At 56.5% G+C, this 27,649-nt stretch overlaps 1 protein-coding gene across 9 annotated transcripts in view; it reads left to right on the forward strand.

Moving 5' to 3' along the window:
- Positions 1 to 27,649, forward strand: part of ADAMTS14 (ADAM metallopeptidase with thrombospondin type 1 motif 14) — a 115,615-nt gene that overhangs the window by 30,469 nt on the left and 57,497 nt on the right. For 5 of the 9 annotated variants that reach the window (XM_047825603.1, XM_047825609.1, XM_047825612.1 and 2 more), the window contains 3 exons: positions 1,104 to 1,257; positions 4,349 to 4,794; positions 26,074 to 26,230. In XM_047825603.1, coding sequence (XP_047681559.1) covers positions 1,134 to 1,257; positions 4,349 to 4,794; positions 26,074 to 26,230 — 727 coding nt within the window. In that variant the 5' untranslated portion in view covers positions 1,104 to 1,133. Of the gene's footprint in view, positions 1 to 1,103; positions 1,258 to 2,322; positions 2,670 to 4,348; positions 4,795 to 26,073; positions 26,231 to 27,649 lie in introns of those variants that run through there. The other 4 variants (XM_047825607.1, XM_047825608.1, XM_047825610.1 and 1 more) reach the window with 4 other exon arrangements.

Raw genomic sequence — 27,649 nt, forward strand, 5'->3', positions numbered from 1 at the left:
GGGAGGCCCCAGCCCGCTGCTCATGAGTCAGGCTGCTGGGGTCCCAGCTGCAATCTGTCCCTCTTGACTTACCAAGTCTAAGGCAGGAAGAATGGGGTGGGGCTCAGGGAGGGGGCTAGGCAAGCTTCTGGGATGGCAAGGGAGAAAGTCAGCCATCATATACTGTGACTCTTCCCTTCTGTCCCCATAGGGCCCCCACTCTGCAGCTGGGAAAACTGAGACCCTGAGAAGGGAAGGTCATTTTATCCTGAGCTTATTTAGTGGATTTGTGGGGGGGCAGAATGGAGACAGTTCCAGCCTGGTCACCTCATAGCCCCTCCTCCACATTCCCACGGACACACACACACACACACACACACACACACATTCTTGCTCCATCTGTCCTCACACACAAAACCACAGTCTGGCTCTTGACTTAACAGAGCTTAAAGGACCCAAAAGAATGAGAAAAAGGAACTCTGTTTTTCCTGAACTTAATACAGGTCAGTTTGTGATCCCAGGGTGGTGGGATAGAGCCCCAAATTGGGCTCTGTGCTGAGTGTGGAGCTTGCTTAAGATTCTTTCTCCAGGGGCACCTGGGTGGCTCCATGGGTTAAGCGTCCGACTTCGGCTCAGGTCGTGACTCTCAAGTTGTGGGATCTAGCCCCACGTCAGGATCCTGTGTCTCCCTTTCTTTCTGCCCCTCCTTCGCTCACGTTCTGTCTCTCTCTAACTCTCAAAAATCAACAAAACATTTTTAAAAGATTCTTTCTCCCTCTCACCCCCTTGCTTGTGTGTGCGCACGCACACAGTCTCTTTCAAATAAATATATATACGTGTGTGGATTTGCTGGTGCCATTTGCAAATAACTGGATGGTATTCTTTGGAATTCTTGGAATTCCTTGGAATTCTCTTGGTATTCCTTGGAATAGAAAATGCTCTGCATTTCCACAGGACGTCAGAGTTTGCCTTGACTCCCGTGAGCCTCGTGGTTACCCCTTTGACAGATGAGGTACCGCCGCCCAAAGAGGAAAATGACTTGCCCTTGGTCACAGACTGGGTTTGGCAAAGCTCAGCCTTGAATAGTCTACTGACCTTTCGTCTTGTCTCTTTCTCTGGCTCAGCACTAGACTGGGATCCCAGCCCCACTGCAAATGAGCTATGTGACCTGGGACACCACGTCAGCTCTCCGAACCTGCTTTCAGAAACCCACCGGCCCTCCAATACCGAGGATGAGGAATCCTGAGGAATCCGGGTCTCTGTCCACAAGGCAGGAAGGTATTCAGAGCCTAACCAGGGTGCAGACTGGGAAGAGTGCAGGAACCCAAGTCCTCTCTCAGGGGATCCAGGGATTCCCCAGAGAAGTGTGTTTAGAGAATTTCCACCCGCAAGCTGGCCTCCCTTTAAGAAAGCCCCACAACAAAATGTCTGGACTCAAAAGCAGAAAGATTAGGGGTCTTTATACACTGTATACAAAGATTCTTTATTCCACAGTTCTTAAAAAAAAAAAAAAATCCTTTCTCCAATTCCCACCTCTGGCTTACTTGAAATACAGTTCATTTGCAAATTGTTAGGAACACATTTATACAGTGAAGCAGGGGTTGGGCTATTTGCCCCGACTACTGAACTGGTCTCAGCAACACTGCAAAACCAGCAATCCACACTCGTCCCTGCCTCTGGATTGTTCCCACCTCGGGCCGCGGAGAAGCTATTCGTGCCAGAGGTGGAGGGTGCCTTATTTATGGAACACCTAGTGCGTGCTATAGTTAACTCTCCCAGGGAGGCTCACGGCTAGGATTCCAATCAGGTCTGTCTAAGCACAAAGCCAGGGAGGGCTCTCTCTCCTCACCTTGTTCAACCACACTCTTGACTCGGACTCAGGTCACTCCCTGCAGTTGGGGGCCCAGAGGCGTGGTCTGCAAAACGGGTAGATAAAGTTAGTGGAGGGCATCCACTCCACTAGGAGAGAAAGGAGATAGAAACCCCCTCTAGGGAAGGAGAGGTGGTCACCGTCTCATCACCCAAACGGAGTTGGACATCCCTTCCGCCCGGTGGCTCTGGAGAGTGGGCCCTGCGGTCAAGTAAGGGGAGCAGAGGGGACAAGGAAAGCGGCTACGGACCGTCACTCCGGGGGAGCCCAGGCGGCTGGCTCCGCGTGGCACTTCCGATCAGGCAGGGCCGCTCGGCGCTGCACTCCCCAGCCCCGCGCTCCGCCCCGGCCGCGCAGCGCCCCCCGTCCGACCCGCGCCCGGCCCCGCCCCGCCAGCGTGCCCACCCCCGGCCCGCCCGCCCGCCCCGCCGCCCCCTTGGCCGGCTCGCGCCGCGTCCCCGAGCGTCACGGCGCGGGCGGACCGACCGGCCCGCGGCAGTTGGCACGGGGGGCGCTGGCGCGTCGGCCGCTCCGCTCTCCCGCCGGCAGCCTCGGGCGCGTGGAGCCAGCGGTCCAGGCGGTGGCGCGGGGGACCTGGAGCCGGCGGGCCGGCGGCGGCGGCGGAGCAGGCGGAGGACGGTCGGCCCGCGCTCGGCAGTCCGGGGCGCGCTCCAGCCTCGTCGGCAGCCCGGAGCCCGCGGCTCGGGCGCCCTCGGGCCCGCGTCCGCGCGCGGCCACATGGCTCCGTTCCGCACGCTGCTGTCCTGCCTGCTGCCCCTGCATTGGGCGCTCTGCGCCGCCGCGGGCAGCCGGACCCCAGGTGCGTGCAGGTCGGGAGCGCGGGGGCGCGAGGTGTCCGGGGTGCCCGGGAGTCAGGCTGGCCCCAGGGGGCCCGAGGGGCCGGCGGCATTCCGGGGAGCAGGAGGCGGTGCGCGCCCTGGGCTTGAGCTCTTTCTTCCCCTATGGCCCGGTCGCTGACCCGAGCTTGCTCTTCCTTTCTGGCACGAGAGGTGGAGAGACCCCGGAGAGGTTTTGGGAATCTGGAGTCTCTTCTTAGGGTCTATATATTTGTCTCTGTCTCTGTCTCTCTCTTTCACGCGCCCGCGCGCGCGCGCGCACACACACACACACACACACACACACACACACACACACACTATTGGTCTGTTTCTGTCCCGTGTGCCTTTAACTTTCAGTGCCTACTGTCTCTCCAACTTGTGTGTGCGTGTCTCACTGCCTCATCCTCACGGAGTCAGGCTGGCAGGTGGTTGCCCACACCCAGTGAGCACCTGGCCCTCACACTCCTGCTGGGAAACACACTGATAGCTCTCTCCTCCATCATTCTCAGGCTCTGTGCAGACACCGTCTCACACACAGACCAGATGCCCCACACCCTCACCTGAGCATGGGGAGGGGGCTCTGGTTATTTCTAGGCGGGACATCTGCTTGTCTGTGAGCTCTATACTCATGTACTGAAGTGGGATCTCCCTAGCAGAAATCCTGGGGGTCTCAATGGGTAAAACCAGAGGAGAGTCAGTACTCCCCCACCGTAACTGCCATGAGCATGGGGGGTTTTCGGGAGATGTCATTTTCTAGGTTTCATCGGTAGTGTGAAGGGGGCTAGGGAGGCAAAAGACGGAGCCATGTGGAAATGAAAATCCCTCCAAACTCCCGTCCCTGAATCACCAAGCCTGGAAGCCAACGAGCTGTCATTCCTGCTGGGCCTGGCTGGGCTCAGGGAGAGCTGTGTGAGGACCGGGCTGCTGGCATGCAGCCTGGAGCATGGGGCCATGACCTCACACTTAATTCAGTCCGAGTGGGCAGGTCACCCCATGCGTCTCTTTTTTATTTTTGAAGATCTATATTTACCAGGCTTGGTGCTGGGCCGTGTCGAAATCTCAGCAGCCTCTGTTTACTTTAAAAAGTTTTCTTTCTAAACTTGGAAAAACATAGAACCTGTACTCCCTCCCTCCCTTCTCCAGCTCCTGTCTCCTTGACACGTGCCCAGGATCCCCTGGGTTTCTAGGTGTGTGTGTTTTGCTGGCTGTGTTCAGAGAGCTTGGCGAGGAGGGCCCTACCCCAGGCTGGGCTGGTGACTTCAGCACACTGAGGGAGTCTGGGCAGATCCCGCCATCCCTCTCCTTGCCCTGGGGGCTTTCGGGGAATTTCAACCCTTTCCTTGGCAATGCCCAAAGTTGGAAGGCTCGTGGCTAGAGTGACAGACAGGACTCTGGCATCATTTCTTTTCTTCTGTTAAGTTTAACAGGGCCTTGGGGACTACAGAAAGCAAGTTATGTGCACAGAGTACTTGAACACCGTTCATCTAAGTACAGAGATCCAGAGGCTCAGGAAGCACTGGATGGCTATCGGATGAACTTGGGCTAAGAGGTCCCTCCGAGGTGACGCGGAGGGTTGCAGAGCTCTCTCCGCCCGTGGGATTGCCGGTCTCCCCTTACCTTTGCACAGACTACATTGATGTAACTCCTTGTTTACTTCCAGCAGAGCTGCGCCTCTCCGGAAAGCTCAGTGACTATGTTGTGACAGTGCCATGCAGCACAGATTTTCGGGGACGCTTCCTCTCCCACGTGCTGTCTGGGCCAGCAGCAGCCTCCTCAGGGAGTGCAATAGTGGATGAGCCACCCGCACCACGGTCACGCTCAGGTCACCTCCGGGTGGCCCGCAGCCCCCTGCGCCGCAAAGGAGCCACCCTGCAGCCTGGCCGGGTGGGGCGCTCCTCCCTCTACTTCAATGTTACTGTTTTCGGGGAGGAACTGCATTTGCGCCTACGGCCCAACCGACGGCTGGTGGTGCCCGGAGCCTCCGTGGAGTGGCAGGAGGATTTTCGGGAGCTGTTCCGACAGCCCTTGCGGCGGGAGTGTGTCTACACCGGGGACGTCACGGGCATGCCAGGGGCAGCTGTCGCCATCAGCAACTGCGACGGATTGGTAAGGGACAAGCCTGGCTACCCGGGCCAGGCTGGCGTGGTTTTCTCCTTGGCTCCCTGTGTTTGGGACTCCTGGGGGCACAATGTGTGGTTTGGGCCAGTCACAGGCCTCACTGCCTCCGGAGAGCTCCGCATGCCCCACTGGCCACCAGGTTCACGCTCTGGCAGGTGCGGAAGATCTGGTTAGGATGATGCCTTGTCCATTCCCCCACCGGACGAGCTGGGACCACGGCTTAAGCTAGCAGGATTCTCTGAGCCCAGACACATGCAGCGGTAAGGAAGGCGGGCTCTGCTGGGGCTGAATCCTGGCTGGGCCACCCAGTAGCCCTGAGGCTTTGGAGATGTTAATTACTCTGCGCTGCCTTCCCTTCTGTGTGAAGCAAGGATTTAGGCATAATGCACACATTTACTGTGTGCGCCCTATGTGGCCAGCCCTGTTCAGGCTCTGGGGGATGCCACAGACATAGTCCACGCCCTCCCGGGGCTGAGTGGTAGTGACGATAATAGGACCTACCTTACCAGGCAATGTGGTGGGTGGTCAGCACCTGCCTGGCATGGGGTCAAGGCTCTGTTGGTGTTAGCTGCCGTTATTTTTGTTATTGTTACGTCCTTCCTCATCCCCCACTGTCTTTGGTCTTAAAGTCAGCCTGCTCTTTCCCTGTGCTCCCCTCTGTGAGTGCTCCCCTTTTTTAGAAAAACAGATTTCTTGGGGTGCCTGGGTGGCTATGTGGTGACAGTGCCATGCAGCACAGATTTTCGGGGACGCCTCCTCTCCCGCGGTTGGGCGTCCGACTTCAGTTCAGGTCATGATCTCATGGCCCGTGGGTTCGGGCCCCACGTCGGGCTCTGTGCTGACAGCTCGGAGCCTGGAGCCCGCCTCAGAGTCTGTGTCTCCCTCTCTGTCTGCCCCTAACCCACTCGCATTCTGTCTCTGTCTCTCTCAAAAATAAATAAACATTAAAAAAAATTTTTTTTTAAATAGATTTCTTTTTTAAAGTTTATTTATTTTGAGAGAGAGAGGGAGGGAGAGCACACACGTGCATGTGTGGATGAGGGGCAGGGAGAGAGGGCAAGAGAGAGAATCCCAAGCAGGCTCTGCACTGTCCGTGTGGAGCCCAACGCGGGGCTCGAATCGACGAACCGTGAGATCATGACCTGAGCCGAAATCAAGAGTCAGATACTTAACTCACTGAGCCACTCAGGAGCTCAGTGAGTTCCTTTTCTTAGGACCCGTTCCATCCACCCAAGCTCAGAACGCCTGCTAGTTGGCTCTGTACTGCAAACCCCAAAGCCGTGGGTGGCCCTCTCGGAGCCTTGACTCGTGCTGGAGTTCGGCTCCATCCCCGGTGTCTCAGGCGCTTGTGAGCCCATGTGGCAGTCCCAGGCTTTACTTTGTCACACTTTGTCAGGTATGAGCTGACGCGTCTCAGGAAAGGACCCCCGTGCTCCTCTGCCCTTCCGCTTTAAGTGAGGGATGCGTCAGATCGGGAGGATGCTAAGGGGGAATCTTTCTTCACTAGCGGGGCTGGGAGCATTTCTCCCCGTGTCCCCGTCCTTGCACGGTGTCTTCCTGCTGATTGTCACATTGCCTTGATGTGGGCCAGGGCTTCTTGTTCTTTTTTTATCATCACCCCCCTAAGGGGCGACTGATGTTTGCAGTCGCCCAGGGATGCGGTGTCTGTGCAGAGGGCGAGACAGAAAGTGCTGGTGCAAACCGGTGGCTTGACCGAATCGCACCGTGAACTCCCTCTCTGGTCCGCAGCCACAGAGGCCGTTGGCTCTTCAGTGACAGGGCTGCGGCCACCGCCTCTTCCGCTGCCCCAACGAAAGTACGTTGGGGCCTCAAAGCTGTCAGTGGACGATCAACAGCATTACTACCTGTGGTATGCCTACCACTGCTTTGGCTTGCCCCCAGGCCACTGCTGCTGCCTTCGGCTGTCTCTGGAGCCAGTCCCTAGCCACAGCCCAGTGCAGAAGCCTCCCAGGGGCAAGGATTTCAGAATTTCCAGCCCATTCCGGAAAACTGCCCCGTGTCCCATGAGAGCAAGGGGCTGTTCACGGTGACCCAGCTGAGCCCCCTTTGGACCCAAAGGCCACAGTGCAACCTTTCTTTCTTTCTTTCTTTCTTTCTTTCTTTCTTTCTTTTTTTTTCTTTCTTTAAATTTTTTAATGTTTATTTATTTATGAGGCAGAGCATGAGCAGGGGAGGGGCAGAGAGAGAGGGAGACACAGAATCCGAAGCAGGCTCCGGGCTCCGAGCTCCGAGCTGTCATCACAGAGCCCGAGGCGAGGCTCGAACTCGCAAACCGCGAGATCACGACCTGAGCCGAAGTCCGTCGCTCGACGGACGGAGCCACCCAGGCGCCCCTACGGTGTAACATTTCTGATCGGATTTGAGTCTGTATCCGTGTGTGGTCTTTGGATTTTAACCCCATCTTCTTTAGCACCTCGAGTCCCAAAAGGCCTTCTTTCCAAAAAAATACGTACTGACCACTGGCCGTGGGTGAGGTCCTCAGGGAGACATAAGAAAATGAAAGTGACCCGAGGAATATAGCAGCAACAGCCCCGGCCTGCACGCGGGGACGTGCACTCATTATCTTCGCCCGCTGTATAGACGGGGAGACTGAGCCGTGGGGGGAGATCTGAGGATAGGCAGAGAGCTTGTTTGCCCAGCGCCGTATGGTTTGTAAAGCCCGCCGGTCGTACGCGGTGTGTATGCAGATGTTGTTATTACCCTGCTTCGCAGAGAGCCCCGTCCCTGCCCTCAAGGAACTTGGGTGCCGAGCAGGAGAAACACCTCTGGTAGTTTCTGCGTTAACTTGTTGGCATTCCAGAGCACGATGGAGATGGTGCTCAGGAGACGGGAGCGATTGTTGTCTTTGGTGCCCCGGGAACGTCACGTTTGAACTGGGCCTTGAAGGGTGGGTAGAAGTTTGCTGAGGCCAGAGGGCGAGGAGGGCATTCTGGGCAGAAGCTCTTCCTTCTTCAAGCCAGTGAGGGTACATCCCCATGCTGGATGGAACCGGGGAGGGGATCCCAGAAGGCGCACTGGGAAGGTGGGCCTTGGCCTGACCTTGAGGGGAGGGCAGGGTAGGAGAGGGGTCCTCGAGTAGGGATGGGACAGCCTGTTAACTGCAAAGAGTCTGAGCTGGGAGTTGGAGACGTGGCTGTGTGACCCTGGGCATGCTGCTCTCCTTCTCTGGGCTCCACTTGCCTCTTAGGTACACCTCGGAGGATGGGATAGAGGGGCTCAGAGCCCCTTCCAGCTCTGGCATTGGTGCTTTGGGATGCGGGGCAGGCCAGCTGAAGGAATTTGAAGCCAGGCCTCTCTAGACCTATGGTTGAGGCCTCCTGGCCTGGCGGGTTCTAGGACATGCTCTGTGCGAGACCAGGCTTCATTGCAGGTACCAGGAGAAAAGACAGCCAGCCCTGAGTTTGGCCCTCATGGCCAAGCCAACCTTCCAACTGTGAGAAGGGCTTGAACAAAGACGCTTTGTGTGGATAGACTGCAGCCATTTGGATCATAGCTGCGCTGGGGGGAAGCGCCATCTCTAAACTGGTGGCTTGGTCCTCATTGCCAACTGGAACCCCCCCGGGGGTAGGGGGCGGGCAGCAAGTGTCACTGCCATCCCGTAGAGCCACTCCCCCACGGACACCTGGGACAGACGCTGGGAGGGTGCTGTGCCCTGCGGTTAATTCATGCCAAAACTGACCTCGTTTCCTACCTGCTCTTCTGGAGGGTCTTGTGTGTCACAGTGCGGGGGAGAGGGTCAGGAAGGACCCAGGAATGAGGAAGCTGGGACCTCTGCCCTGGATGAGTTTGTAGGATAATGGGGACCCAGACATACGAGCAGACAAATCACAGTTTTGTGTGAGGCAGCAGCCCAAGGACCCACTTATTTTGGTCAGGGCATCTAGGAAGCCTCCCTGAAGGAGGTGGCATTGGCTCAAGACTGGTCAAACATTATAAATGTGAAAGGGAGTGCTGGGCCTCTGGCCAGCAGAGAGAATGACTGGCCCAGGGCAGGCTTGTGTGGGGGAAGGAAATAAGAGATGTGGGCGGCCCCTTCTACCTGCTAATTGTTTCCCCTGGGGCGGGGTGGGGGGGTGGGAGCCGTCAGACCCTAGGATACCCAACTGGGAATGTGCCCAGGCAGGACCACTCTTCAGAGACTGTCTCGGGGAGCCCAGCCAGTCAGTGCAGTGGTTCTCCCGACACTCCTGTGACCCCCAGCCTCTGAGGGCCTGTGGGCAGGGAGGACCCGGGTGACCTCAGGACCCCGGGCTGGGGGTCAAGTGCAGAGCAGGTCCCCTGTTAGCGATTATGGCTCTGAATTCCTGGGAGGAACACAGAGGCCTGGGGCAGGGGCCAGTTCTTTGTGGGTCAGGAGGGATTGGGGGTGCAGGAATGGGGTCAGCGGAGTGGGGCCCCACGAACCATCTAGATCCCAGACTGCCCGAAAGGCTCCTTCCCCCACTGCCTTCTCTGCCTCCCTGTGTCCTGGGCCCCGCTGCCCCTGCACTGGGGGTGGCGGGGACTTGTCTGTGCTGTGCGTCCCCCCTTTGCCTTCAGTGACTCTGTGAGTCACGGGCCTGGTGTGGAAGCAAGGCACATGTAAGCTCTGTCACCATCTGGTTCCGTTTTTCACCCTCTGCAGATCATGCATATTTAAGGGGTTACAGAGTAGACCCCTGGCAGGCCGTGTGAGGAGGGGCAGCGGGGCTGGGTCCCAGCCTTGCTTCTTACCCCTGCCTAATGTACAAATCACAGCAGCTCTCTGAGGCTCTGTCCTTTGCCTTTAGAATGGGCTTACAGTGGGGTAGGGAGCAGATGGGGAAGGGGTTTCTTTACGGGGTGATGAAATTCTAAAATTGATTGTGGGGCAGTTGCACGGCCCTGTGCATATACTAAATACCATTAAATTCTACGCTTTAAATGGGTGAGTTGTATGGCATATGAATTATGTTTCAGTAAAGCTGTTACAAAATGTGCCCGGCCAGTAGAAAGGCCTAGACAGGTGCTGTTAGTAATTGTGAGGAGACAGTCTAGGGCGACAGAAAGTGCGGGGGTCTCTTCGCTCTGGTCCAGACTGGCCGCGTGACCCTGACTGTGTTTCTAAATCGCTCTGTGTATAGATTCCTCACCTTCAAAAGGAGAGAAGGGCAACCATTTGTAGGCTTGTACAGAGAATTAAATAAGATGATATAAAAAAGCAAAGCATCTGGTGTACGGTGGGGTCTTAATAAAGGAAATTATTTCAGTGCCTCTTGATACTAATATTTATTACTTCTCATAGCATTTACTACAGTAATTACAGTTATTATTAATAGTGGAAAACGCTGTAAATATTATCAGATGCCCTTGCGTTGCAGCAGGATGTAGATTAGCAGCGTTCTCTGGCGTGGGTCTGAGGCCACCTCTGGTCCCCGGGCTGGCCAAGCCCTGCCTTCCCTCTGCTTCGGCAATCTTAGCACGATGAGCCGATCAGCACTGGCTCCACGCGTGAAGTGTAAGTATCACGTCTGAGCTGAGATAATGCAGCTGCCTTAATCCGTGGGCCCTTGTCCAGAGCCCGGCCCTTCACCAGGTCCTGGGGGTGCAGGGATGAGACTCAGCCCTGTCTCCCTGAATTCTAGAAGCCCACAGTTTGAATTTTTTTAACGTTTATTTATGTTTGAGAGAGAGAGAGGGAGAGAGGGAGATAGGGAGTGAGTGGGGGAGGGGCATAGAGAGAGGGAGACACAGAATCCAAAGCAGGCTCCAGGCACTGAGCTGTCGGCACAGAGCCTGACGCGGGGCTTGAACCCACAGACTGTGAGATCATGACCTGAGCCGAAGTGGACCCTTAACCGACTGAGCCCCCCCGCCCCCCCAGGGGGCTTGAAGCCCACAGTTTAAAGAAAAGGCTGACGTGCCCAGTGGACAGTGCGAAACCAGACAGACCACACTAAACTTCAGTGTTTTATGGGAAAACAGGGAAGCATAATGCACTTGGTGGGTGGCCTGGAGGGGACTATTGAGAAGGAGAGGTGCTCCGAGAAGGCTTCCCTTGCGAGGGGAGAGGCCATTTGGGCCGCATATTAAAGCCTCAGTAGGAGTTTTTTAAAACCCGGAGGTAGGAACTGTAGGCATTCTTCGTAGGGAAATGGCGAATCATCCCAGCTCTCCATAGGAGAGGGGGAGCAGTGAAAATGTAGTTTGGAAAATCTGTGCCTCACCGTGGAGCTTAGACTTGCCCCTGTGGCCATAGGGAGCCATGGGGGGTCTGGAAGCAGGAGTTACATTAGTATGGGTGGAAGATGCTGATCTTTCCAGATGCACGCTGGTACGGTGCTGCCATTGCACATTTGCCTGTGGCTCATTGGTGTCCCTGTCAGCACCTGTTCTTGCCCTGGGGGCCACTCCTTGCTGGCTGGGGAGCCAGAGGGCTGAGCCAGGACCTCCTTGGGAAGCCCCTGGCTCTGTCCTGCTGTCCACCCCTGTCCTGGGGATGTGGAGTGGGACGCCTGGAGTTTCAAGAGGTGCCCTCATCCAGCTACCCAGCTGGCCTGTCTCTGTACATCTTGGCCTGCGGGCTGCCTGCCCTCACTCGGCTGTGCTGTCAACCCTGGGAGGGACAGAGGTTGGTCTGGTCTCACCTCGTTGCTCCTCCCGCCTCCCTGGCCTAGATAGTGGTTCCTGCTCTGTGGACCCCCATCCTCTCCCCAGCCATGCTGATGTGTTCTCACCTGACTTTGCAGCCCCCCCCCCCCCCCCGCCTTTGCTCAGGCTGGTTGCTCCTCCTCTGGTGCCTTCCCCTTCCCTCCACTCGCTTGTACGTCCCTCACGTTAGCCATACACCTTCTGTTTATCTCAGTGCCAAGCAGGGGGTGGGGCTCACGTTGCACAGGAGGTGGTGACTTCAGTGCCTCCAGGAGCAGGGAGTGACACAGAGAAAGGGCCCCGTATAGTAGGGGAGGGGGGACTGTGGCAAACAGGGGGTGTGGGGGTATGCCCTGTTTAAAGGAAGTACCCATCTGGCTTTGTAAGATCTTTAAGTATTTGAAGGATAAGTTTGAAATAGTGACCTAAAAAAGTGTTTGTTTAGTTTGCTTATTTATTTTGAGGGAGAGAGAGAGGGAGCTCACGGGAGGGGCAGAGACAGAGAGGGAGAGGGAGAGAGAATCCCAAGCCCTGACAGCACAGAGCTGGATGTGGGGCTTGAGCTCATGAACCGGGAGATCATGGACTTGAGCCGAAATCAAGAGTCGGATGTTTAACTGACTGAGCCACCCAGGTGCCCCAGAAATAGCGGTTTTGAAGCAAAGGGTCCTATTAAGACAGCGTGTGGGCCGGTCACAGCAGGACAATTAGCTAGAGGCCTCTGATCGCCGGTGGGGCGGTTCGTGAGGGGACGAGAGAGTGACCCTTGCAACCGCATCTCCCGGGTTGAAGTCCCAGCTCTGGCTTTCACACATGCTGTGTGGCCTTGGACAGTTACTGGGCCTCTCTGTGCCTCCGTTTCCTCACCTGTGAGGTGGGCATCGTAAAGGAGGTCACTTCCTAGAGCTGTCCTGTGTGCTCAGTACGCGATATGCTGCAGCTGTTGCTATGGTGTGAACTTGTCAGCTGAATCTGCTGGGTCTGGGGAGGTGGGTGGTGGGAAAGAAGAAGAAGGTCAAGAGCAACCTATTGCTCTGCTTGACACCCCCAGAGAGGTCCCTGGGCTCTCAGCTGGGCAGGCAGAGCCCGTCCCCGTCCTGACCTCACCAGGCCTGTTAGTTTTCCTCAGGCTACAACTTGCTCCTGGCCCCAGTTTGTGTCCTCACCCGGACCCGTCCCATCGGGTTCCCAAAGGGCGGGGTCCGAGCTTAGTCACCCGTGTGTCCTCAGGACCCCGCACAGGGCCTGCCCCGGGGCAGACTCTCGGTGGCTGCGGGGTGAGCTGACCCTGTGAGGGAGTGCTATGGTGATTCTGTAGGTTGGCTGCGAGGTTCCTCTGCTGGCTGCTCCCGGGCTCCCCCGCAGCTGTGCGCAGCCGGACGGCGGGCTGGGCTGGACGGTCCGAGCTGGCCCGGTTCCCACATCCGGCGTCGGTGCTGGCCGGCGGGCCCCAGCTCCCTCCGTCCGGCGGGCAGCACTGGTTTTGGCACCGCGGTCTCCGGAGAGCACGGCCGGAAGCTGCGGGACCTCTTCAGGCCTGGTCTGGGCAGTCGCGTGACTGCTTCTGTGCATTCCGTGGGTCAAAGAGAGCCACGAGGCCAGGCTAGGTTTTCCAGGAGCGGGGAAATGGGTGCCACCTCTGGAGGCCGGTGGCGGCAAAGTCTCACCGCAGAGAGGCGTGCGGACGGGGACAGGAGGACTGCAGCCCCCTTTGCCATCGCTCGTCCACGGTGACTCTGGGAAAGTCGCTTGACCTCTCTGAGCCTCAGTTTCCACATCTGTGAAGTGGGTGTCCTACCTTGTTTTATTCACTGGAAATCAAACATATAAAGTTCTGCCATAGTGCCTAGAACAATATCATGGTAGCGTTTACTCACTCTTGCTGATCTCTTGGAATAAGTAGAGAAACTGAGGCAGGATCCACGGTAGGTTTGTTTCCAGACCGCTGGTCACCCGTTCCAGTGCTCTCCTTGCTTCCCAGAAGCCCCTGTCCCACCGGGGCCTCTGTCTGAGCGGACTTGCGGGGTCTGGGGCCTGGGTAGTTTTCCAGTCCTCAAGGTGGTCTGGTCTTGCAGAGTTTCACCTCCCCGGTCTCCCCATGGCTGTGCCTTGCTGTCTGCCCTGGATTAATAACTTATTTATGATATGGAATAAAAGCCAGACATCACCTCACTGCTGCTCCTCTCGAGCAGGGCCACTGGGGGCTGGTCTGGGGGCTGGTTTTATTTTTCTTCCCTGGCGTCCTCAGGCGGGCTAGAGGGAGGGCGGCCTCCGGGCCCGTGAGTGTCTTCGGGGCTGCGCTGGCCTTTCATCTGTCAGCCGTGCTCAGTGGGGCAGGGGCCCAGGGGTGGGCTTTCGGAGGGGGCCCAGGGGATTTGTGCATGACTCTGGGAGAGTCGCTTGACCTCTCTGAGCCTCAGTTTCCACACCTGGACCCTGCGGTGGGACGTTCCCAAGCCATCTGCGGGGCCTGGCATTCTGTGTTCAGCATGTAGGCCTTGCCTGCCTCCGGAGCCTGAGAAACAACAATGACCATGACGAGCCCAATAACAGTAATCTTTGCAGGCTGCCTGGGCTCTGGCAGCTCCGTGTTTCCTGTTAGCACAAATAATCCTTGTTATGAAAACCTCCAGGGGTGAGTTCAGCTCAACGTCATTTCCATAGGCCACCCTGACTTTGGCCTGAGTGTGGACAGCTGTGGCTGGAGGAGGCTTTGGGGGCCTCTTGGCCCCCTCTTAATTCTCCAGACAGGGAAGCTGAAGCCCACGGAAGGGAAGAGACTCACCCAGGGTCAAAGGGTGACTGTCAGGGCCCCTGACTCCCAGTCCAGTGCTCCCCCACCATCCCACTCGGCCTCTTCTGAGTCAGTGGGAAAGGACTGAGTAAATGTCGACAGTGACTCAGGGTTGTAAGCCCTGTGCTGGCCAGCGATGCAGTAGCTGTGGCAACAGCTGTAGAGCCCAAAAGGGTGTCCTACACCGTTGGTCTGGTGCTTGCCCTCTGGGGCCCGGGCTGGCAGTCCTCGGGCCCGGGTCCCACTGGGAGAGCAGGATGCTCAGCTTCTGCGTGTCCTTGGGTCCCCGAAAACTGGGAAGCCAACTAAGAAAAAACAAGTGTCAGCCTCCTGGTTAACAGGATTTGAAGGTCAAACAGAGCCTTCTGGTGTTTCTAGGCCCTAAATCACCATTGCCACTGTTTTCTCCATTTTCAAAATATTGGAGGGCAGTGGGCTGCTATTAGGCACACGTTACTTGTCAGAGAATATGAAACACCCTGCAGTCTCCTTTTCTTCTGTTCTCTGTAACACGGGCTGAGGGGCCTGAAGCACGGTCCCCTTTTAGAGAACTGTTCGAAGGTGGGAGCATTTGTCAGGACACGGTCGGTCTGGATGCAAACCCTGTTCCCCAAGGGTCGCCTGAAGCCCTTTGTCAGCCTCTGCTTTTAAGCCAACCAGATATTTCTACCTTTGATCTGTCTAGAAAATGCCCATACCCCCAATCACCTCCACCCCACAGCAGAGGTTCATTTCCGCCCCTTGGGGCTGGCAGGAGCCCACACTCTGAATTAGCTCCTCGAGCCCAAAGAGGCCTTGTGTTCTGTGGCCCGACAGGCTGCTGGCCTGGGAGCGCTGACTGCTCGATGCTTTGTTACCTCATAATTCACTGTCCGTAGATGGGGAGACTCTAGGTAAAACATGCTGTCCCCTAAGCCATGGCCACATTTTATGGGAGAACAGACCTCTCATTAAGGGCGATATGCCCAAGGGAGTTTGTTAAGGAGGCTTGGCCCCAAGGATGCTTCTTTTAAGGGGGTTTGTGGCTCAGTACTTGTCCTCCTGAAGCTCACATGTCAAAGAATAGACAAGAAAATCCCCTGGATGGGGACAGAGCGCTGCCAGGAGCCACTGAGGCCACAGGGGAGGGAGCGGCGATGGGGTGACGTTTGAGCTGGGCGGGAGGGGCGTTCCTGGCAGAGCTCACAGCAGGGACAGAGGTGTGGAGGCCCACGTGAACACGTGCGGTTCCAGGTACGGAGCAGGGCCCGTGTAACAGGGCTTGACAGGAAATACAAGTGCTGGGGTGGTCCAGACACTACCTCTCTCGGGGGTGATGGTTGTGGCCTCCCTCACGGATCTCCCTGCCTCCACCCACGCCCCTGCCCATGACAGCAGCCAGAGCGGTTTTGTTAAGTCCAAGCGTTCCCGTGACGCTCACCCGGGGAAAGCCAAGCAGGCCTGGGCTGTGGTCCCTCCTCCCTGTCCGCCTGTGACCTCCTCCACCCCTCTCGGGCTGTGCTCCCCTGACTGCCCTCCTTTGGAGCATTCCTCCCCGGAGACTGCCAGCTCCCTCAGACTTTTTCTCAGATGTCACCTTCTGAGTAAGCTCTTCCCTGAGTCCACTACTTAAAAGTTCCAGATCCCATTTCTGTGTTCCGTGTAAACGTTCTCCCCCACCGCTGTTTCCACCTGGTATGCCTAGTTTTACTTATCGATTGCCTGTCTCCCCCCTCGATAGAACGTTAGCCCCAGGTGAGGAGGAATTTGGGGCTGTGTCCCCAGTGCCCAGAACAGGGCTGGCTCAGTCATTATCTCTGAATGAATGAATGAATGAATGAATGAATGAGTGAATGAGTGAATAGATGAATGGCACCGCAGACAGAGGTTTAGGAGAAACTGCAGAGACGTACGTGAATGTGTCAAGTGAGTCAGGAACCTGGTGAGCGGCCCTAGCAGCTGGGATGTGGGCATTTGCGTTGCTAGTAACTGACAGGGCTTAGCAGAGACAAGGTTTGGTGATGTGTCCGAGTTCTAAGAAATCTGGAAGATGGGGCCATGGTGCCAAGCCTAGGTCAGGAGTAAGGACAGCCACGAGCCCCGGCAAATACGGATTCATCGCCACCGTGCAGAGGAGGGCCGGGATGCCTGGAGGGCCTGAGTGGTCGGGAGCCTCTCGGGGGGGTTGGGGCTGGGCCCTGCACAGGAATCTGAGCGACGAACGAAGCCCGCTCCCCCTTCCGTCCTCCCATCCTCCTCCACCTTGCCTGGGAAACCGTCCCTGCTGCCACCGCAGCCTCCGTGTATCGCTGGCTGCAGTCCTGCTGTGTGTCAGACTCCGTGGTGAACGTTTCACGTGCGTGATCTCGTGTGGGGAGAACATGGCTTAAAACCCAGTCAGCGCCCCTCTGGGCCGGGGTGACGTCGGATGGCTCAGAGGGGAGGTTGCGCCGGGACAAGGGACCCGGTGGGGGCTGGCCCCCAGCTGTGGGAGGGACTGGCCACGTTCCTTCCTGGAGCTGACCCACTGTCCGCGGCTCTGCCTCTGAGCTGGAGGTTGGAGACTGCAGGGCCTCGGTGCAGGGAGCCGCCCCTCCGCCCGGGGGCCTGGCGTCCACACTGCCCCCTGGCATGTGAAAGCCGCTTCCTGCCTCCTTGTCCTGAAGCCGCTGCCACTGCGGGGACTCAGGGCCAAGCGGGCAAGGTCAAGCTCCCAGCCCGAGCTTGGTGGGCCACAGTGGTGATAGGAGGGGGTGCCTCAGAGCCACGTGGCTCCCGGGCTCAGGGAATGGAAAGGACGGGTGGCTGCTAGCCTGGCAAGGTCTGCCCTTAACTCTGGCTGGGCTCCAGGGCGGGGGTTTGCTGCAGATGGGGAGTCTCTGAGCACCTGCAGGCGTGCGGCCCTGCCCTGCCCCCGGGCCAGGATCTCTGCTGCTGGGGAGGGGGCGGGGGTTGTCATAAAAGTGAACACCCTTCATTTAAAGAATATTTACCAAGCTTTTGAAGACCCGAGGAACTGCTCCCCACAGTGCCAGAGGACAATCAGCACTTTCATCGTGGTCACTGAGGCCCCGCTACTAATTGTTTTCACTGTCTGTGCTGTGGACTCCCCAGCTTGGGTGGCCGCGACATCATTGGCTTGCCACTGGCCACCCAGCAGATCACAGCCCCCTCCCCAGCCCCACCCCTCCCCCCCCAGCTCAGGGCAATTTTGGGGAGTTATTCTTCATTCGAAGTGGAGCCGCCCCTCGAGGGAAGGAGGTGGTTGGGTCCTAAGACAGCGCCTGTACACGAGGTGGGGACTGGCCTCGGTCAGGCTCAGCCCCGGGAAGTGCTCACGACACGCCCTTCCCAGCCCCGCCTGGTCCAGGGCACTTTCTCGTCCTCTAGTTCCCTCTCTGTCTTGCCCGTTTCCTGCATTATGACCGGCTGATTCTCGTCGAACAGCCCCAGCTGATGCCACTCTCTTTGTGAGACATGGACGAACCCTTAAACATTCCATTGTTGGGAAGCTTCCGGAGTTTGGATGAGTGGTTCCCAGGCCTGGCTGCACAGTAGAATCACTTGGGGAGCTCGGAGAGAATCCTGATGCCTGGGCCACATCCCCTGAGATTTGATCCGTTGGCCTGGGGTGTGGTCTCGGTGCCAGTAATTCTGCAAATCCCTCTGATGATTCTAACGGGCATCTAGCGGTGACACCCGCTGCTGTGGCCTCCTGGAAAAATCTATTGTGTGTCTGATGGAAAAGCTGGGGTCAGGTCGGGGATGCCAGGAGAGCCGGGCCAGAGAAGGAAGGAGGGGAAGGAAGGGGCTGGCCGCCCTGCCGTGGGCAGGACCTCGGTGGTGGGAGGGAGGCATTTGTGCTTCGTGACCTCAATCCATCCTGCCGGTGACCCTTTGGTTTCAGATGTGGAAACTGAGGCTTGGGGAGGGCCTGGCTCCCAGGAGCAGCCTCTACACCACTTGCAGGGAATTTGGATGACATTGGGTTTGTCTCCTTTTTTAAAACTTTGTTTGAAAATAATTCTTTTTTTTTCTTAAATTTTTAATTTATATTTGAGAAAGAGACAGAGAGACGGAGCGTGAGTGGGGCAGAGGCAGAGAGAGAGATGGAGACAGAATCCACAGCAGGCTCCAGGCTCCGAGCCGTCAGCACAGAGCCCCCACACGGGGCTCGAACCCACAAACCACGAGATCATGACCTGAGCCGAAGTCGGACGCTCAACTGGCTGAGCCACCCAGGTGCCCCTGTTTGAAAATAATTCTTATGGAATCATTACTTGCTCGTTGTAGTAGGCAGACATTCTGTGCAGAATGGACTTTCCTTTTCAGATGGGGAATCCTAGAAAAGTTAGAAGACACCTACAGAGTTTAAAGAGAAGGAAATTGCAACAATTTTGCCACCCAGAGACCGCTCCCTAGCAGCTGGGTGCGTTTCCACTAACCTTTGACAGGCCCTTTGTCGCCTTTAAAACTCCCCTAAACCAGGAAGGCCTCTCCTAGCTAAGGACTTTTCCCCTTAAGGGTGCTCAACCCATGGTATTTTTTCCCTCGGGCAGTTCCTTCTGTTTACGGCACAGATCTGAGCGGGTGAAAGCCAGGTCATGGTGGCACCAGGAGTTAGAGGCTAACCATCCTGTGGCTCCAGAATGCTGCTCCCAGCACTGAACCCATGAGCCAGTGGGACTCCCAGGCACACGGGGAGTTGATCGTGATAATTCTGGCAGCAAGCGGGAGCATTCGCACAGTCCTTGCCGCGAGCCTGGACCGTGCTAGGTGCTCTGTGTATATTTCTCAGAGCAACCCACAGGATCGATGCCGGTATAATCCTGAGGCAAAGGGACGTCAGGTAACTTGTCCCAGATGACACGGTTTGGGAGGGCAGCGCCAGGGATCCTGGCTGTCAGGTCTCTGCATTTACCCGCCTCACCGACCACATTGCTTCTTCCCCGAAAGGATTCTTGCTGCAGGGCAACTAGGCCCAGCAAGCCTTTCACCCAGCACCTCCCAGGGTGTGGGGCCTGCAGAGGCCATGACCCTGGGAAAGGGGGGCCCAGCGGTCGCCCCGGATAACAGCCTCCAGCTGGTGGAGGATGTCCGCTTCCTGGTGTTTCTTCTGAGACTTTGGCCCGGTCAGGGAATTCTGAGGCTGCCCACGTGGGGCACGCAGGGCCAGGCACACCAGTTGACGACAAGCCTGACGGTTGTCCGCTCCGTCCTTCAGGGGCTCCTTCCTCCTGCCTATCCCCAAGGCTGCGGCTCGGGGAGAATCGGCTTTCAGACTTGCCCTGGCTGGGGCCCCGGCCTTGGCCGTGCAGCCTGCGGCAGAGCTCCTGCGGCTCGGGGCTTCCACATCAGGTTTGGATTACTCGGAATCTCGGCGTCCATGGGCTTTTATCCCAGCCGTGCTGACTCACGCTTCCGTGGTCACGGGCAGCCTGTGCAGCTCGTGCGCGCGTTGTCGTCTGAGTGCCTGTGTGTCGTCTCCACGCAGACGTGTCTGCTGTCTGCCCGCGCGTGTGCGGGTGTCAGCCCCAGGGGCGTGCGTCGTCCCTTCGCGGGGCCCCGTGGGGCCTGTGTGTCCCCGTTTGCACCCTTGTGTCATTTCTCCTCTCCCTGAGTGTGTCGTGTTTTTTTTTTTTTTAATTTTTTTTTCAACGTTTTTTATTTATTTTTGGGACAGAGGGAGACAGAGCATGAACGGGGGAGGGGCAGAGAGAGAGGGAGACACAGAATCGGAAACAGGCTCCAGGCTCTGAGCCATCAGCCCAGAGCCTGACGCGGGGCTCGAACTCACGGACCGTGAGATCGTGACCTGGCTGAAGTCGGACATTTAACCGACTGCGCCACCCAGGCGCCCCTGTGTCGTGTTTTTTAAACAGCTTTATTGAGATACAGTTTATGTACCATGCGGTTCACCTAATTTATTATAATGTTTGTTAATTTGACAGAGAGAGAGAGAGAGAGAGAGAGAGAGCACGAGCCGGGGAGGGGGCAGAGAGAGAGAGAGAATCATAAGTGGGCTCTGTGCCAAGTGTGGACACACAACAAGCTCGGCACACGGCCTGACGTGGGGCTTGATCCCATGACTCTGGGATCGTGACCTGCTGAAATGAAGAGTCAGGATGCTCAACCGACTGAGCCACCTGGTGCCCCTCACCTAATTTAAAGTGTACAACTTAAGGGCGCCTGGGTGGCTCAGTTGGTTAAGCATCCAACTTCGGCTCAGGTCATGATCTCGAGGTTCGTGAGTCGGAGCCCCACATCGGGCTCTGTGCTGATAGCTCAGAGCCTAGAGCCTGCTTCAGATTCTGTGTCTCCCTCTCTCTCTGCCCCTCTCCTGCTCACGTTCTGTCTCTCTCTCTCTGAAATAAACATTTAAAAAAAATTTTTTTTTAAAAAATGTATAGTTCAGTGAATGTTCATGATATGGATAGAGTTGGGTAATTATCATTCAGTTTGAGTTTTCAAATTTTCACCATCTCAAAAAGAAGCCCCGTGTCCTTTTTTGTTATCACCACCCCCCATCCATTACCCCAGCCCTTGGCAACCACTAATCTTTCTGTCCCTATGGATTTCCCTATTCTGGACATTTTGTTTGGATGGAATTGTAGAATATGTGGCCTTTGGTGCCTGGCTTCTTTCACTCGGCATTATGTTTTCAGGATTCGTCCATGTTCCAGCATGGACTAGTACTTCCTCTTTTTTTGTTTGTGGATGCATCCATCTGTTGATGGGCATTTGGACCGGTCCTCCTTTCTGGCTACCGTGAGCAGGGCCGCAGTGAACATTCACGGACAAGTTTTTGTGTGGACGTATGTTGTCATTTCTCTTGGGTGTCTACCAAGGAGTGGAATTGCGGGGTCATATGGTAACCTTGTAGTGTTTCGTGGAACCGTAGACTGTTTCCAAAGTGGCTGCATCACTTCACAGGCCCAGTCGGCCCAGTCGGCCCAGTCGTGCGCAGTCGTGCGCAGTGCGGAGGGAAGCAGGGACTCTGGCACTGGCTGGCCGGGGCCCGGGAGGGAGTTTCACAGAGGGGAAGGTCCCTGAGCGCATCTGTGTGCCAACCAGAATGGCGCAGGAGAGGGTGGGCACGGTGATACGGGGAAGAGGGGCACCCACTGCGGGAGCTGCGTTCTGCAGAGGTAAGAGGGAGGCGAGCAGGAGGTGAGGAAGGGCACAGGGTGCCCGCAGGGTGGGAGTTCATAGGGTGGTGGCAGGGTAGGGGAGAGCCCGCCCGACGGTGCCTGTTTTCTCCTTGAGAACAGGAGACCAGGAGGTGGGGAGGGTGTTCGAAGTCTAAGCCATCAGTGTAGCGGGGAGCCACAGCAGAATCCCCAGCCGGCATCATGCTCACGGGAGAGCTGTGGCCGTTGATCTCAAGTGAGACCAGTGGGCACCACGTGCGTCAGTGTGCAGACACGGAGAGGGTGGCTGGTTGGGTTGAACCAGGGCAGAGGCTCTTCTGAGACGGTGAGAAGGAGGGAAAGGCAGGGAGAGAGCTGTGGGCGTTCACAGCATTATTACCGTGTCCAGGGTGGTAAGAAGGGAAGTGAGGGCTTGGTCGGGGGTATCGGCCGTGATGAGGCAGTGGGGCCATGCACCGGAGGTCGTGATGAGCTCGGTGAGAGGGGACCCAGTGGATCGTCGGGCTGTCATCTTGAAAGAAGTCCTCCTGGGGGTGGTGGGAGGGAGGCAGACACCTGCAGTTGGGGTTTCTGAGCTCTAGCTGGTGCCGTGGTCTGGGGAGGGAGCGTGGCCGGGCACAGAAGCAGGTTGCTGGGTGGGGGGTGAGCCTGAGGGAAGCCATTCCGGACTCTCTTGCTGCTCCCAGTTGTGTGTATCACCCCAGCCTCCACTTGCTGGGCCTTCTTCCATTTCCTACAGCGGAACAGTTTCAAGCCGAATTTTGCTGGAAGCCTAGGACCCGAGACAGCACAGCTGGCAGTAAAAAAACCTTGGTAATGGAATTTCCAGAACGAGTTTGGGCCCGAGAACGTGCTCTCCTTGGGAGGTGGTGGGCTGGTTGGTTGGAGGCCTGCTCTGTTTCTTGCTCCTGTGGGAAGGCCCCACATAGGCTGACCTTGGAAGGAGAAGAAAGAGGGGACCTGGCATACCTCTCACCCGGCTTCGTCGGGGCTCTCATCTTGAAAGAAGCCCTCCTGGGCATTCTGCAAAGGTTGGCAAATCTGAGGGCACAGCCAGGAGGCTCTGGATGACTAGGAAAGGCTCTTCTCCTTGTGAGGAAAGGCTCCCCTTTCCTAGAGGGAGGGCCTGCAGCTGGCCTCCTGGAGTTCCCCCACTTACCCGTGCCTGGACCTCAGGCTGGGTCCTTGCTCCTGACCTGACGTTGACGGGAGAGCTTCTCAATATAAGCCCGGAGCTCGGCACCTCCAAGGACACATATTTCAGTCCTTGGGGGTCTCTTCCCGTGGCCCCCAAGATGTATTGGTTTATTGTACCGTCACCTCCCGGTTTACGTGCAAGTACATGCGATTTTAGAATAAACGTGTTTATGTATACACACGTACACACACATACTCATTCTAAAATAACGCGGCTTCCGTTATCTGCTGAAATATTTGGGACTTCATCCCGATGACAGACGGTTACCAATGAGCAACTGAACTTGCTCAATTATGACCCAAGGCAGGATATAAGGATACGCCAACACCTACCTCCCCCATCACCACGTGACCCGTCTCCTTCAGGAGCCCTGGACTTCCCCTCTGGACCTGGGGCTTCCCCTGAAAGGAAGCAGGCCTAAAAAATCTGGGATAGCATGGCCTGGAGGCCTCTGGATGAAGATACGGCAGAAGGCATTACCTTTGCCCCTAAAATGACGTCACCAGCCATCCTGGAAACGTCCAACAGGTCCCCCTCCGCCACTCACCTCCCAGGAGAGGCCCCTCAGTAGCAGCTGTAGTAAAGGAGTCCAGAGCCTGGCTGATGGCGGCCAGGCCTGTGCACTGGAGAGTTTCCATTTGGAGAGAATCGCCTGAGGGCCTGCATAGAATGTGGCTCAGTTGGACATAATCAGCTGCTTTGGCTGTTTGTGTTGCGTGAAGAACCTTTCTAATATAGATTTCTGCCAACTTACTGTTTTGAAGAGAAGGAGGTACGGGTGAAAACGGCAATGTATTCTTGCCTTCCAGCAACATATGTTTTCCTCTTGATTTCTTCTACAGAAATTTGATTTGATTGTAGTTCTTTAAAATTAGCCACCACTTTTCAGAAATACAAACATCTCATAAATTGAGAGACAGGAGTAATTTGGCAAGGGGGCAGAGAGCCAGAAAGTTCCCGTTGCCAATTTGTCTGCCCCAAGCGGTGCCTGGTTTCCCGGCCAAGGCAGAGCTGAAGACAGCCCGCCAAACCTCTCATGGTGTGGATGGGGAAACCGAGGGCCACGGGGGAGGGAGCTGCCCAGCCCACTTCCTGATCTGGTGGCTGAGCCTGCCCGCCCATCGCTCTCCAGGAGGAGGCTCTCAGAGACCCACGGGGCGCCCCATCCTGGGCAAGAACTCTCTGTCAGGGCCAGAAACGATGCACAAAACGGAGCAGGAGCGTTGCTGCAAGTGCTGTCTTTGACCCCTGGGGTTTGGTGGGACCCATAGTCACAGAGGGATTTGAAACGTATTTCCCAGGTTGTTATATCACAGGTCTTTGTCCTTACCAGTTAGCCAGGATGGGCAGGTAGGGGTTTGGTAACTCTTGCCTGGGGAGAGGACTGTGGGCATGGGGCTGGACCAGACCCAGGAATCCTGGGGCTTCCACTTCTGACAGAGCAGGGCTGAGGGTGTGATGGGGATGGTGTGTGGGGTGAGAATCCTTTCAGGCTGGGAGTCGCCTGGGGGATGGTGGGGTCCGTTCCCTTTAGGGCCGTGTGCGGAAGTTTCTCCTCTGTTCTCACATCCACGTGGGAGGTGGCCTGGCTTCCGGGAAGCCCTCTGCCCAGAGGTAGGATGTGAACATCCTGCTTGCTCTGTAAGCTCAGACTGGATGGGAAGCCCAGGGACGTATAGATGGGAGTATGGGAGGGAAGTTTCCTTGCTGAGTGGCCCCCGGGGGGGCAGAAGTGGGGCCCTGGGATGGCCTAAGGTAACAGAGCCTCCTGGTTAAGAGCCACACGGAGCTGGGCTCTTATTCTAGTTCTGTCGCTTACTTGCTGGGTGACTGGGCAAGTTTCTTAACCATTCTGAGCCTGTTTCCTCATCCATGAAATGGGTCTAATATTTGCATCTGCCTTACAAGGTTGTTGTAAAGGTGAAATGTGTCAATATAAGTGGCTGTTATATAAGATGCTGTTGTTAATCCCAGCGAGAATAAGACTTTGCAAAGGGTGGAATGTAGGGAAGTGTGTTTCAGCTCACTAAACGTCACCACTGTCCCTGCACAGAACAGGTTGTGTCTTGAGGGAGGGAGCTCTCTGTTGCTAGAGGCATCCAAGCAAAAGTTAAGAGCCCCCTGACTAGGGATGTTGTCGAGGGATTGAAGCCTCAGACTGGGTCAGGCCTGGTGATCTTGAAAGGTCTGTGCGGTCCATCATTGTGGGCAGGAGGGGCGAACTGGATGGTAGTGCCTCGCAGCCCAGCCCTGTGCCGTGCAGATCATTCCGGAGCCTGCATCCCTCGTGTGAGGCGCTGAGATCTGGGGGCCACACAGGGCAGGGGATGCCAGATTTCGAGGGGCTGCAGTAGCTTTGGCAGGAGAGGATTAGTGGCTGCTGACTCGTGCTCAGGAGATCTTCGAGGAGATGCCCCAAGAAGTCATCTCGGAACCGGGGGAGGTGGGAAAGCTGGTGGAGTTTAGTTGCATAGAAGCATGGCTGCTCCGGCTCAAGTGGAGAACGTCTGATAGATTTATAAAAATAGTTCCTTCGTTCACCACCTTGTGTTCACAGCTGCCTTCCCGGGGTCTGGAGCAGTGCTGGTATGTAGAAGGCCCTCAGTAGATACGTGTGGGATGAGTGAAGGAATTCATTAAGGATTGCCTACTATTTTCCAGGCACTGTAGTAGGTGGGCTGGTCTGACCGCTCTATAGAGCTGACCCCAGGGTGTGGGCTGGGGGGGGGGGGGGGGGCTGCACACGTGTTTCATTGGCCCCTGTGATTATTGCCTTCATCTAATAACACATTTGTGGGGCTTGGCCAAGGTTGCATTTTTAATGTTTTTATTTCCCAGGCCAACAGCTGATTATTTTTACAGGACTATTTTGACGCAGGCAAAAAAAAAAAAAAAAAAAATAGATTAAAAACAGAGCGTTTATTCCTGTGCCCCATCCTGGCTCGTTTATGGTCAGCAGACGTGAACTGCGTCCCTGGTGGACGTGCACGCGTGCTTTAAAGCTGACATAATAGCACGCTGTGTGGGAGTGGGAACCGGCACCCGTGTGCAGGATCATTAACCTTTACCGGTAGGAATTTCCCCGCCTTGTCCGGGGTGGGGGGGGTTAAAGGCCAATCTGTGTGATGGCGCTTTGGGGTGGAATTCTGTGCCCGAGGCAGCGTGTGCGCGTATGTATCGCAATGCCTTTCCTGCCTCCCCCTACCCCCCTTTAAGCTCTGGAGGCCTTTGGTGAAATGAAACGTTAGGTGGAACCCCAGGAGCGCCCCACCACACAGTACCAGCGGATCCGCTTTGCCCGAAATGGACCTGGGCCCCCTTGCTCGGCGTCCGACCACCCGCCCGCGCACTTCCCTGCTGGAATCCCAGGGCTCCCCGAGGCCCGCGAGGAAGGGTCCGCACCCGTGTAGTCACACACGTTCGCGGTCACAGATGCTCGCCTGTCCCGGGCTGCGTACTCACGCCTCTTCTCTCTCCCCCCTCTCTGCTCCCGCTTGCTGCGTTGCCCGGCTCAGGCGGGCCTCATCCGCACCGATAGCACCGACTACTTCATAGAGCCCCTGGAGTGGGGGCAGCAGGAGAAGGAGGCCAGCGGGAGGACACACGTGGTGTACCGCCGGGAAGTCGGCCAGCAGGAGTGGGCGGAGCCTGGAGGGGACCTCCACAATGAAGGTAGGCACTGGGCGGGTCTCTGAGCTCGGCCTCCGCCGTACCTCCCGCGCGGTCAAGTCCGGGTCTCAGCCTTCTCCTCCGCGAGGTGGGACTGGACCGTGTATACCAGCCGAGAAACCCCAGTGGGGCTTAGGGACCGTTACAGCTGGCGGGTGAGCTACTCGAGCCCCCCTGAACTGTGGCCCTAGGGACTCCGGACGTCTCTGAGGGGCTCCACATTGCTTTGGAAGGCTGTCTTCCCTGCCCAGCAGAAGGTGCAATGGTTGCAGTTAGCTCTTCCCCCTAAAAATTCACTCAGCCGGTGGGAGCCACAGGAAGTGGCTTAGGAAGCCACTTAGGGCTTAAGGAAGCTTAAGGAAATTCTTAGGGCGTTTGTAGGGAGACTTCCAGGTATCAGGGCACCAGAGGTAGGTTTGTGTCCCAGAGCCCATTTTTATTTTTATTTTATTTATTTTTTTCTTTTCTGAGAGAGAGAGAGGGAGAGAGAGAGGGCGCGTGCGTGAGCAGGGGAGGGGCAGAGGGAGAGGGAGAGAGAGAATCCCCAGCAGGCCCCATGCTGTCAGTGTGGCGTCCTATGCGTGGATCAGTCTCACGACCGTGAGATCATGGCCTGAGCTGAAGTCAAGAGTCGGATGCTCGACTGACTGAGCCACCCAGGTGCCCCCAGGAGACCATTTTTTCTCCACATGTTTATTTTTGAGAGAGAGAGAGAGCAGGGGAGGGGCAGAGAGAGAGGGAGACACAGAATCCGAAGCAGGCTCCAGGCTCCGAGCCGTCAGCACAGAGCCCGACGCGGGGCTCGAACCCACGAACCATGAGATGATGACCCGAGCTGAAGTCAGTCACCCAACCAACTGAGCCACCCATGGACCCCCCCAACAGACCATTTTTAAATCCTGCCTCCAACACTGTCTGCTGTGAGACCCTAACCAATTGACTAAAATCTCTGAACCCATTTTTCTAATCTGTAGAGTAGGGATGGTTATTATTGATCTCTTAAGATCGGGTGTATCAGCGATAGTGGGTATAAAATTTCCATCATGGAGCTTGGCATGCAGCAGGTGTTTGGTGAACGATTGTTCTTACTACAGTATTGTTCTTAGGGTAACCAGTGACACGTTAGGGTGAGAGCCCCTGAGAGCAGGGGTGTCCTGGCACCCTGGCTGTCGGCACAGGAGCCCGCATACCACCAGTACTTGGGGCCCATGCTTGCGTGAATGAACCAGTGGATGCTACGCGTGCTAGTCTTGGGCCCATGGCCAGCTTCATTGTCCAACTTAGCTTTGTCCCAAAGCCCCCTTTGGCCAGGAGGACGTGAGAAGGCTTTGGGTGGAATCTGGCCGTGAGTGGACCACACCCTCCTGCCAGGGCCCCGGTGGGATTGGGCATAGCGTGAAGGAATGCGTGGAAACCAGTTGT

This window comes from Prionailurus viverrinus, chromosome D2, assembly GCF_022837055.1.
Source record: "Prionailurus viverrinus isolate Anna chromosome D2, UM_Priviv_1.0, whole genome shotgun sequence".
NCBI lineage: Eukaryota > Metazoa > Chordata > Mammalia > Carnivora > Felidae > Prionailurus > Prionailurus viverrinus.